Source organism: Engraulis encrasicolus, chromosome 23 (assembly GCF_034702125.1).
Source record: "Engraulis encrasicolus isolate BLACKSEA-1 chromosome 23, IST_EnEncr_1.0, whole genome shotgun sequence".
NCBI lineage: Eukaryota > Metazoa > Chordata > Actinopteri > Clupeiformes > Engraulidae > Engraulis > Engraulis encrasicolus.
The window spans coordinates 37,273,706-37,286,205 of NC_085879.1; the positions used below are offsets into that span (position 1 = coordinate 37,273,706).

Genomic DNA, 12,500 nt, shown 5'->3' on the forward strand with positions numbered 1-12,500 from the left:
CCCTCTCTCTATTTTAGTATTGTATTGTAAGCCCCTTCTCCTTGTGTTTCCTCTCTAGGAGATCTGCATCAGCTACCTGGACTGTTGCCAGAGGGACCGCAGTCGCCATAGCCGCCACAAGACACTGAGGTGAGACACCTACACCTGCACACCGACACCTGCACCTGCACCGGTCCTTGGTCCATTACATTACATTACATTGCATTTGGCAGACGCTTTATAACCAAAGCGACTTTCAAAAGAGGACATAATCAAGCCAACATCACAAGCAAATACAAAGTGCACAGAAGATATACAGAACAACAAGTGCAGTTGCAAAGAGGGGTTAGTTTTTTTTTTTTTTTAAATATATAGAGTAAATAACGAGTACACACACACACACACACACAAACTAAACTAAACATCATGTCAGGAGTCTGCCCTGGGGCAAGGCCAGCTCAAGCATTAGTCTAGTAGATACTCTCGAAAGAGGAAGGTCTTTAGTTGTTTCTTGAAGGCTGCAAGAGATGTGCAAGAGATGTGGTCCTTACCACACCCCACACACGACACCTGCACCGGTCCTTGGTCCTTACCACACCCCACACACTACACCTGCACCGGTCCTTGGTCCTCTGAGCTCTCCACATTACACTAAATACATACACCTAGTCAGGCCACGCCCTCCTTGTGAGGCACCACCTTCTCCTCACTCAGTATGGCCCCTAGACTCACTCACTAAATAAGGGATAATTGACGACACGGTATGCGTATAACAGGAAAAATAATGCACACCTAGGGTGGCCGTTACACCTCGGTGTGCATTATTTCTCCTGTTATACGCACACCGTGAAGGCAATTATCCCGCTTATACCACGGTTGCCACACTGTCTAAAATTTATTTGAGGAATTATTTAGATGGTTTAATGGCTAAAACAAAGGCTTTCTGTTGAACTACTTCCTTCCGCCACAAGAAGCTTCTTTTCATAACTTTCTGGCGAACTGCCGTTGCTAATTCTAAATTGAAGGTTGCTATGGCCAAGACACCGTTGATAGTTCTATCGCATTCGGTTGTCAAGTCAAGAGCCAGTCGTTAATTCTATCACATTTGGTTGTCAAGTCAGTCGCCTCAATGTTCTACCCATCCGATATATGGGCGCGTCTGACTTGCCCACTAGATTATGCTACAGTTGGCATGATTCCTACAAATGTACAGATCTCAATGGATTAAAAAAATACCCCGCGCATCTTGGCGACATTCTAAATGCCTCGCCTCGCCATTAACTTCATCAAAACAGGCACCTCGTCAATCTGCTCTCCTCCCATAGGAAACTCCCTTTGATTTATTTTCCACTGCGTTCCCATAGTTATTGATCCGAAAATATCCCATACTTTTCACAAGTTACGCTACTCTCTCAACTGATAAACGCTACAACCCCAGGAAACATCTCTCGTGGGGAAGAAACGCCCACGTGAAACGGGCGTCCCTTACTTTGCGCAGGGAATCTCTCTCTCTCTCTCTCTCTCTCTCTCTCTCTCTCTCTCTCTCTCTCTCTCTCTCTCTCTCTCTCTCTCTCTCTCTCTCTCTATCACAAAGTTGACAGAGTGATGGTCAGTTGGGAGAAATAAACATGTTTGAAATTTGATTAGGCCTACTAAGATTTGCTCCAGATTCACTATACATTGCTGGTGTTTCCAGACGCGCGATGCGACATTCAGCGCGTAATGCTTGCAACTTTTTTGTGTGTAATTTATGAACGCGCGTGCCTTGGCGCATTGATACACTGGAGTTATGCGGTCAGAAAAGTGACCTAATAGTGGGACTACTTCAGGTGTGCATCTATAGACAGTTAATCAACACCCAATTTAGTGCGTCACAATGGGAGATTCCAGACTGCCGTGGTATAAACCCAATTTAATAGTGTGCCAGCATTGCCGTATTTTGCTCTCTCTTTAAAACGTAGCATTTTGTCTCGTTTGCTGTTTATCAGGGACATCATGTTAAAATGCCATGGTTTAATAAAGATTCAGGTATAAAAATGTTAAAAAAAAATGTACAGTAGTTGAAGTGCGTGGTCATGTGGCCGTCTGATGGTGGCGATTAAAAGTATTGGCCCTCTTTATCAAGAAAGTTGCCCATGCCTGGCGTAAGTCCAACTACTAAGTGTCGCTCGAGTCACTGAAATCGCTTCTTGACGCCCAAATTTGGGTGCCGTTTGGGTGAAATATAGTGAGTGTTTGATTGGGTATGAGTATGGCTGTAGTCTTTGCACACAATAGGATATAAAAGGCCAAACAAAACAAAGAAACAGTTTCCCTCCAGCGGCCTCCAACATGACTAGTAAATGTGGCGGTGAGTCAGGCCAGCTGGGCGGACTGTGTGTGTGTGTGCGCGTGTGCGCATGTGTGCGTGTGCGCGTGTGTGCGCGTGTGTGAGCGTGTGTGTGTGTGTGTGTGTGCGTGTGCGCGTGTGTGCGCGTGTGTGAGCGTGTGTGTGTGTGCGTGTGTGCGTTTGCACGTGTGTGCGTGCGAGTTAGTAAGTAAGTGGGTGGAGGGTGTAGTGCGAAGGTGGGGTTGGTGGAGGGGGATGTGGCTGAGTGTGGGTGTGGGTGTAGTGTGAAAGAGGGAGTGTGTTTGTGTGTATCTGAGTGGATGGGGGTGGTGCGAAGGTGTGTGTGTGTGTGGGGGGGGGGGTCATGGAGCTTGTGGTTTGTGTGTATCTGAGTGGATGGGGGTGGTTCAATAGGCCTCCATCTTGTGCAAAACGCATCTGGCACTGGGGAGGGCAGCATACACACACGCGCACACACACACACAGATACACACACACACACACACACACACACACACACACACACACACACACACACACATACACACACATACACACACATACACACACATACACACACACACACACACACACACACACACACACACACATACACACACACACACCTTGCCGTGCCGCTCCTCTCTTCCCCATTGATTACTTACCTGCCAGAGGGGGCGGAAGCTGATTCACACCCTGGGAAACCTGAACCAGGGCTGCACGCTGATATGTGGCACGTATGACTTGCACCCCTGACTTGTGTGTGTGTGCGTGTGCGTGCGTGCGTGCGCGTGCAGTGCATGCGTGTGTGTGAGATAGAGAGAGAGAGAGAGAGCGAGAGAGAGAGAGAGCTAACGTGTGTTTGTGACTAAGGGCGGTTGTGTGTGTGCGTACCTACGTTTGATTTTTTGTTTGGATGTGCGTTTGTGCGCGTGCGTGCATGTGTGCGTGCTCGCTCGCGCTTGTGACTAAGGGGGAGTGTGTTTGTGTGTGGGTGTGTCTGTGTTTGTGTGTGTGTGGGTGTGTCTGTGTTTGCGTGTGTGTGTGTCTGTGTTTGTGTGTGTGTGGGTGTGTCTGTGTTTGCGTGTGTGTGTGTGTGTGTGTTTGCGTGATGGTAGGAGGTGGTAGTTCACCTTGAAAGGTTTTGTTACACTGTAAGTCAAAGGGGGCCAACTGGTGCGTGGCGAGCCTTCCATGCAACAAATTAGTCTTCCTCATCGCCGTCCAATACAAATGCACTGTAATGAGTGTGTGTGTGTGTGTGTGTGTGTGTGTGTGTGTGTGTGTGTGTGTGTGTGTGTGTGTGTGTGTGTGTGTGTGTGTGTGTGTGTGTGTAATTTGTGTATTACTGTGCCTCTACAGTATGTGTGTGTGCACTCTTTGTACAACTGTGTGTTTGTTGTACAGTGTAGTAGTTTGTGTCTGCACTCTGTTGGTACTCAGTGAGTCTGAGTGTGTGTGCGTGTAACCTATTTGTGTCTCATTGTGTTCTGAGTCTGATTGTACATGTTTGTTTTTGAAGGCACTATATATATGTGTGTGTGTGTTTGTGTACGTGTATTTCAATTTGCACGCATGTTTCTCTGTGTACATTTGTGAATTCATTTGGACGGCAGTGTGTGTGTATGCGTGCGGGCACCGGAGAGTGTGTATGTGAGAACTCGTTGGTCTGTGTCTGCATGCATGTGTGTGAGAACTCTTCTTGCGCGTCAATGTGTCTGTCGTAGTCGGGGTGGACTAGCGGTTAGCAGTCATAACTCAGATCTCAGTCTAGTGAACTATTCCGTCTTTCACTGGCCCAACAAGCGAGTGCCTCAGCGCTGCGCAATGCTGCGGCTTCCTCTTCTTCCTCCTCTTCCTCATCTTCCTCCTCTTTCCTGCTCCTCTTCTTGTTCATTGTAATGCTCCGCTGTGCGGCTGTGACTGCGGGTTGCTGGGTGAAAAGTGTCCGCTGTCTTTCAGGCAAGACTAACGATAAGGGTTTTTGTCTATTCTTTTAACTCGAATGTTTATTAGGGTTTTTTTTTTCTTTAATAATAAATGTTAAAAATGAGAATGAAATTCGAGGGTGACACATCCATTAACAGCTTATAGATCTGTAACAGTATGGGTTTTTTTCATAGCCAAAGTGATATGGTTTTTTTTGTGTGTGTGTGATTCGACTGATGGGTGTTCAAAGACACTCTTTTTTTGGGGATCCTGAATGAACTTCATTATGGGTTTTGGGATATTTGGTGATACTGATGTGATACTGATTTTTGAAAGTCATGGTAACGTCATGGCCGATCTGTCCCACCAACATTTTTTTTAAAAATTATTTCATGGTCGATGTTCTGCATTTTATGGGTCACTGTTCTACGATGGTCAAAGATGCTGGGTGTTATTTTCTTGCCAATTAAGCCATCGATTTTAAGAACATTTAATACTTTCGCCTCTGTCTAATGAAGCCTGCAGTTAATGGGGGAAATGCTTAATAGCCCTGCCATCCTCGATACAGGATAAACTAAATAATATGTTGATCTGAAGTTGCTCTTGGCTTTATTGGAAATAGGTGTCATTGCTGCACTATTCCCCTCTTTTCAGGCAGAACTACTCGTTTGTGTGCACCTCTGACAAGTATGCAAATATACAATCCCAAAAGGCAAAATATTGACCAACACATTTTTTGGACTATATCTTTCCTCTATTTTAACCCATTTTATCCTAAGCCCTTTTTGGGAAAGGGTGCCCTCTGCCTATTAAATACTAAATATCTCAGCCCCCGAAGCACATACAAACATGACATAGGTTGCATTTAAAAGCTAGGGCCCCCATTTTGGATTAAAATGTGTTCATTCAGCTCTTACATACCCACATTTGATTTTAATGAAAAAACTCACAAATCTCACAAGCCTGAATGCAGCGTATATGTGTGTCTCCAGGCTAGAATGGGTTCCGGGAGAACTACTTGCCATCATTTATTTTTGTTGGCCAATGGATTTATTTGTCCATCTTGTTTTTCTTTCAATGAAAACGTCTTGTTCGTCAGCTCTGAACTTTCGCAATTCGGCCAACCAATATCTCTGTCTATCTCTCCTCTCTTTTCCAGGGAGAACTACTTGTTCGTCTGTGCGTGTGCCAAGTGCGTGTCGCAGGCGGACGAGCCGGACGTAACCTCGGACGAGGAGGAGGAGGGGGAGCCCGAGGGTGATACAGAGGACGAGATGACGGACGTTTGACCTGTCGAGACCTCACCAACACCACCACTATCCCCCCTAATATATACACACTGACACAGACACGTAGACATCACGGTTCCTGGTACCAGCCCTCACATGGGCAAATTGAAAAGACCAATACGCCTCTCGACCCCAAAAATACACACGGATGAACCCTCACACTCTCAACTTTCTCTCTCACACACACACATGCACACACACACGGACACTCACACTCACATTCATAGACACACACGGACACTCTCACACACACACACACACACACACACACACACACACACACACACACGGACACTCTCACACACACACACGGATACACACACATACGAGATAACACGCACCTCACACCACCACCGATGGCCCCTGTTGAAAGAGACTCTCACGTGGGCACATGGCAAAAGGCGGACGGAAAGACAGAAGGAGGCGGAGGAGGAGGAGGTGGAAGAAGAAGATGAACAGATGACAGAAAAAGAGCGCGGCGCCAGCCCTCGTTATTATTAATAGATATGAAAAGATGTGGAACTGTCAGTGTCTCACAGTGTCTTGTCACATTACCTGATTTTTATGAATGTCAGGTTTCAGAAGCTGTCAATTTGCACCGAATAAGAAAAAAAAAAGAAGTTGATGTCTGCTACAGCTCTGCTGCACACGTTACACAAAACGGTTTCACATTTATGCTGTTTCAGGAACAAGTACCAAATACTGATGTCTCTTTCGCTTTGTCATAAAAAAAATGAGTGGAGAGGAAAGAGGTGCTGTAAAATGCACTCTTTTTGTCATATGGTATGTAGTTTGAGGAAGACTTTGGTCCTTATTCTCTGTGAGCATTAGTTTGCCAGTGGTTTGCAGTGGGTGTCTTGCCTTCTTGACAGCCAGCGTAAATATGCTCTCAGCAACACCATTTACAATCTCGCAATTTTGTACGCTCTCTCTCTCTCTCTCTCTCTCTCTCTCTCTCTCTCTCTCTCTCTCTCTCTCTCTCTCTCTCTCTCTCTTCTCTCTCTTTCTCTTTCTCTCTCTCTCTCTCTCTCTCTCTCTCTCTCTCTCTCTCTCTCGTGCGCATTCTCTCTTGTGCTCTCTCTCTCTCTCTCTCTCTTGTGCGCACTCTCTCTCTCTCTCTTGTGCGCTCTCTCTCTCGCTCCCCCCCTCTCTCTCTCTTGTGCTCTCTCTCTCTTGCTCTCTCTTTTTCCCTCTCTCTCTCTCTCTCTCTCTCTCTCTCTCTCGACAAGCCAGTTTGAGACACATCTATGCATCAGCAGTCAGATTGCACTCTTTGTTGTGCTTTTTTCCCTTTAAATAATCAATGGACTCGCCACTGGCAGGCAACCGTAATTGCAGTGCAGTTGGTTCGGTACAGCAGATTGTTGCTCTACTACACTTAATTGTTTTCACTTCATCCGCCAGCCCCTATACCTAACCTGACACTCATGCACAGTGCACACTCACGATCTAGTGTTTGAGGCCACTAACTACGTTTTTCATTGTTGAAGCATCGAACTAGCCACTTACTAATTTTTGTAAACAGTAGAAACACATATGATGTAGCGATAGTTATCCATATACATCAGGGTTTTTTTGTCTGTTCGATGTCACCATCACACAGTGCTGTAAACCGCACATCACTGACATCAGTGTTTGTTCATTCGTGCCAGTCATGTGAATGAGTGAATTGATTATGGTCGGGTCGGTTGAAGCCTGCACCTACTAAAGTACTAAAGCAAAAGAGCCTCAGCCTGTGTTACAAGAGCTGCAGAACTGCCCCATGACGAGTTGACTGAATTGTTACACACACACACACACATACACACACACACACTGGCTGCGTTTACATGAGACGTTCAATTCAGAATTGACTCACTTTACTTCTGAGTAAAGCTTAATTCCGCTTTGAAAACATCATGTGAACACATTTATTTCGGAATTATTCATTCGGAACTAAAAACGTCATGTAAACGTAGTCACACGCACGCACACACACACACACACAGGAGAAAAAAAATCTCTGCCAGGCGGACATGAATCAAGTGCTGTGGTCCCTGTACTGAACGGCGATGTTCACTGGCAGGCGAGCAGGAGATGGTGTGATGGGGAGGGTAGACTAGGCAGGGTGGTTGGCAGTTGGAAATAGAGATGTTCAAAATTAAAAGTAAAATTTAAAAAAGAAGAAAAGAACACAGTTATCCTTCCAACATGGGTAACTTATGCGAGTAACTAGTACACCTGTGTACTTGTCTTATGATCAGGTACAGTGGAATAACTGGTATAACAGCTATGTTAATATCATGTGCTAGTGTTGTACTTACACCATACATTTACTTTGACTTTGACTGTTGACACCGGTGGTTGGAACTGATGGTGGCAGCCTTCATTTGATGCAGCCACAGGAGAGATCTAGGCGAGACGCATGGAGTGGGCAGCCCCAAGTAAGGTGGTAGGCAGTGGGGCTGACAGACTCTGGGACTCTTCCTCTGAAGAGGAGACATGGTATGCATTCCAATATGCGACCTTGCGTCCTCCACTTGGCCTTTTGGCGTCACGTTTTGCTGATGCCCCACCTCCGTGGAGAAAACAATTAAGTTTCCCAGCTGTCAGCCTAGCCAAAACATTTTTTGGGGGACTATTCTTCATTTACCATCCTGTTTGAAAATGAGAAAATGACTTTACAGTTGAGCTTTTGCGAGATATTGAAATATAATGCTGTTGTCAGTGATGTCATCACGACGTATTACTTCCTGGTACGAGGCCACAAGCACAAGTGGAGGACGCAAGGTCACATGTTGGAACGCACACATGGAGAGTTTTTCTTTGCTTGTGGTTTGTGTGGATTTGTGCACTGATCATCCCCTGGGTGTCTTGTCAATGTCCTGATGCCGCATTAAAGAAAGATCTCATCTCATTTTCCTGGCTGTGGCTGTCTCTGACCTGTCTGTTTTCATAGACTAGCAAATGTTATTACTCCTCCTTCTTCTTCTCTTTCTCTCTTTCTCTCTTTCTCTGTCTCTCTCTCTCTCTCTCTCTCTCTCTCTCTCTCTCTCTCTCTCTCTCTCTCTCTCTCTCTCTCTGTCTCTCTCTCTCTCTCTCTCTCTCTCTCTCTCTCTCTCTCTCTCTCTCTCTCTCAAGTGAATTATGTCCAATAACATACTGTAATGTTGACCAGGAGGAAGGATGATCGTCGTCTTTGCCTGCTGAAACACGTCAGCCGTGGTCGGAGTCATCACGTATCCGAGCATATGCCTGACAACAAGCCCTCATTTTATATAATCACTTCTCCATACAGTGCTCTCAAGGATGGACAGCCTCTTCTGGTCTAATTGCTCTCGACAGCACGTCCTCCACTCAAGATTGTACGTTTTTGAAGATGTTTTGTTCCTTTGTACTCTTACCTGCTGTCTTTGGCTTTGTCTCGGAAACTCTTTTATCAGCTCAGCTCTTTTATCAAGGCAGAAATCTTAGAAGACTTAGAAGCATTTTTGGGCTATGAAAGTATTTTTCATGCCATTTTTTGTTTTAAATGAACACTTACATTTGTTATTCTGTATTGATTTAGCTGAATAGGTGGTTTTTTTGGGGGTTTTTTGGGTGCTCCCTTCTGATGTAGGCTACATTTTTTTCCCCCTCCACCTTTCCTCCTCCTCCTCCTCGAAGAAGATGTGAGCTTAGATGACTCTTTCCTGGCAGGAATGAAAAGGGAATGTGTTGTTATTTTTTCTGCGAAGTTACAGAACAGGCCTCCACCTGGGAAGGAAGGAGATGGAGGAGAGCGCAGCATCCTGGCAAGGAGATCAACCTCGGGATTCGAGATATCGAAAAGGAAAAGAAGAAGAAGTGGGGGGGGGAGAAACGGTCCGGCCATGTTCCGTGTTTGTCTGTGTGCCCTTGCCAAGACCTCGGCAGGAGAGCAGGCAGCTCCGGAATGTTCCATCAGAAAGACCCACTGTGGTGTGTGTGTGTGTGTGTGTTTGCGCGTTTGTGTGTAGCGCTGCTGACAGCCAGCTTTTGGCCAGCTGGCCGAGGACACGGTCTTCTGAAAGGGCCCAGAACTCAATATACAACTCCCAATTTTGGGGGCCCCTCTCTCCTTAGGCCCGGGACAACTGACCTATTTGGCTTACCCACCCCCACCCATCCCTGTTGAAATGTTCAATCAGAAAGGCCCACTGTGGCCACCGTGGGGGGTGGGGGGTGAGGTTAGGGAGCAGTGTTGCCAGAATGGACGGTTTCCCACCCAATTGGGCTGCTGAGGATGGCCATCTGCGGGTAAAAAGGGGCATAAAGGACATTTAGGCGAGTTTTTCTGGCCATTTCTGGCCTTAGAAATCAATAGAATTTAGTTAAAATTAGTTGGGGTTTAGTATTCCCAGGCGGGTTTTGAGGATTTTTTTAGGCTGGAAATCAGTCTGATCTGGCAACCGTGTTAGGGGGCTTGGCCACACAACACTGGCCCCCTTCTACAAGACAGAGATCAGACGGGGTCAAAGGTCATGGCCCAGGAGGGAAAAAAGAGGCCTGATGTAGATACGCATTTGAAGATAGAAACAAGAGAAGAGAAGAGGAGGGAGGCAGACTCGGAGAGAGAGAGAGAGTGCGTGCGTATGTGTGTGTGGAGGGGGCGACTGGGTTATGAGGGGAGGACAAAGGCAAATGGAAGACGATTACGGCCACAGAGAGGGCTTGAAAAAGGATCCTTTATTCCAGCCAAAACCCCGGGTCCACAGATATGCAATTTACATTTCAAAATGAGATCGGGTGGGAATAGAGAGAGAGAGAGAGAAAGGCAAATTATGCCCATTGCGAAGTCATGTGGTGACCGCGATAATGCAATCAACATCTTGAAAAATTAAGGCAGACTCTGCGCTTCAAATGACGCATGACAATACTACGCAAATCACAGAAAACAAATTTTCTGGCGCATATGCATGAGGAAATCTAAAGCATGAAATATTTACTAGTTGAATTCATGTTTTGTGGATATCTATGCAGCAGATTTCCATTGTTATCAAAATATTAACGTGAAACCGTTGCCATGCAATTAGTGTCACTGTGAAATCATTTTACTTTGGCTCTTTTTCAGCTCCTGTCAATCGCTACGTTTACATGAGACATTTAATTCATAATTAACTCGCTTTAATTCTGAATGAAGCTTATTACCGCTTTGAAAACGTCATGTAAACACCTCACAATTCAGAATTAAATGAAAGATCAAAGTAAACTCGACACAATTATTTAATTCGGAATTATTAATTTGTAATGAAAAACGTCATGTAAACGTAGCCAGTGACATGGTTACACACCTGAGACTGTGTGTATACCTGTACAGCCCTGACAAATTAGAGACTGTCAAAATTGATGCAACAACAAGGAGGACCACTGCGGGCAGGGATCGGCTGTGCTCGATTAGATGTACTGTATGTACAACACTGTGTAGGCTATAATACAGTAGATGCCGATTTGAAAATGAACGAAAAGGACAGGTGGTGTTTGCCTAGGGCAATGTTTCCCAACCTTTTTTGTCTCGCGTACCCCCTAAGCCTCTAAGTTGTGCCATGAGTACCCCCTAATTACCGTTCTATATCACTTTCTCTGTCCTAATGTGACTGCTCCTGCATTTGTTATTGTAGTAAACATTTTTCAAGTACCCCCTGCAGTGTGCTCGCGTACCCCTAGTGGTACACGTACCCCTGGTTGGGAAACACTGGCCTAGGGCTCCAGATTGGCTAGAACCGGCCCTGACTGCGGTGATTGCGTGTGGTCGTTGGATTGTAGCCTACATGAGAACTAAACTTAAAGCAGTATCTCATGCACGAAAAAAAAACAACGTGGAGAAGTCTATGGTGGTCATGCCAGCTTTCACACAATGGGCTGTGGCCATCTGGAAGATGTAGACTTAATGAAAAATATCCATTAGACTATCTGATAAGATCTGCCTGAGGGATTACGTAGGACTTGAAATTGCTTAGATATTTATGTTATTTTGAAGTACTACATTGCCAGCAAACACATCAAATACAGCACTGAAACAACATGTTCGGAGAAACCTGGTAAGTGGACAAGTGTGATATTGCCTGATGTTTTTTTAAGTGGTCTTTTTCCGATGAAGGCTCTTATAGTCACCATGGCAACAGCAGAATAATGGAGTGGTTTTAGTATCCATAACACTCATTTGGAGTGCTCTTTCAAACCACAAAACTTATCCTCAGTTGTATTGTGTTTGAGTAATGAATCGTTTTCTGAATTGGATACAGAATGAGCACATCTACATTTTCAGTTTAATTACATTAAAAGAAAAGAACAATATACAGAGTTCTTCAGTTGAAAGACTTAAGTCACAATACACACATAACATAACATACACACAGGGAAGCTGACGGGGGGGAGGCAAAGAGGTCACTTGTCCCGGGCCCAGGGAGAGAGGGGGCCCAGAATTGGATCCTCATTACAGTGTATGAATTGGGTAGGGGGCCTTACAGATGTCTTTGTCCCGGGCCCAGGCAAAGCTGTCAGCGGCCCTGCATACACACACACACACACACACACACACACACAATTAGCAAAGTACAGCAGACCACACTGACATTCGTAATACATCGACATGGAGAGGCATAAGGTTCATGTATAGACACACAGGCTTCACGCCAGAAGGAACACTGGTGAGGTAACTTCACTTGTCTTGGTGAGGTAGTCTTGGCAGCTTGTTGAGGTAGGTAAGAGGTAAGATGAGCGTGTGCAGTTGTGCATGGAATGTGCAATAGAATTGTGGTGCTGTGTGTGTTTGGTAGCAACTGGTGAGGTAGATTGAAAGTCCAGTGTGCTGCATGAAATCTGTCGTAAGAAGAATCAGTAAGAGAGAGAGAGAGAGAGTGTGTGTGTGTGTGTGTGTGTGTGTGTGTGTGTGTGTGTGTGTGTGTGTGTGTGTGTGTGTGTGTGTGTGTGTGTGTGTGTGTGTGTGTGTGTGTGTGTGTGTGTATGTGTGTGTG

At 45.5% G+C, this 12,500-nt stretch overlaps 1 protein-coding gene across 1 annotated transcript in view; it reads left to right on the top strand.

Annotated features, from left to right (window-relative positions):
* smyd5 (SMYD family member 5) overlaps window positions 1–5,699 on the top strand; it is a 30,215-nt gene extending 24,516 nt beyond the window's left edge. The window contains exons 12-13 of the mRNA XM_063189474.1: window positions 59–129; window positions 5,397–5,699. Of these exons, the coding sequence (XP_063045544.1) occupies window positions 59–129; window positions 5,397–5,526 (201 nt within the window). The 3' untranslated portion in view covers window positions 5,527–5,699. The remainder of the gene's footprint in view (window positions 1–58; window positions 130–5,396) is intronic.
* Window positions 5,700–12,500: the final 6,801 nt, after the last annotated feature.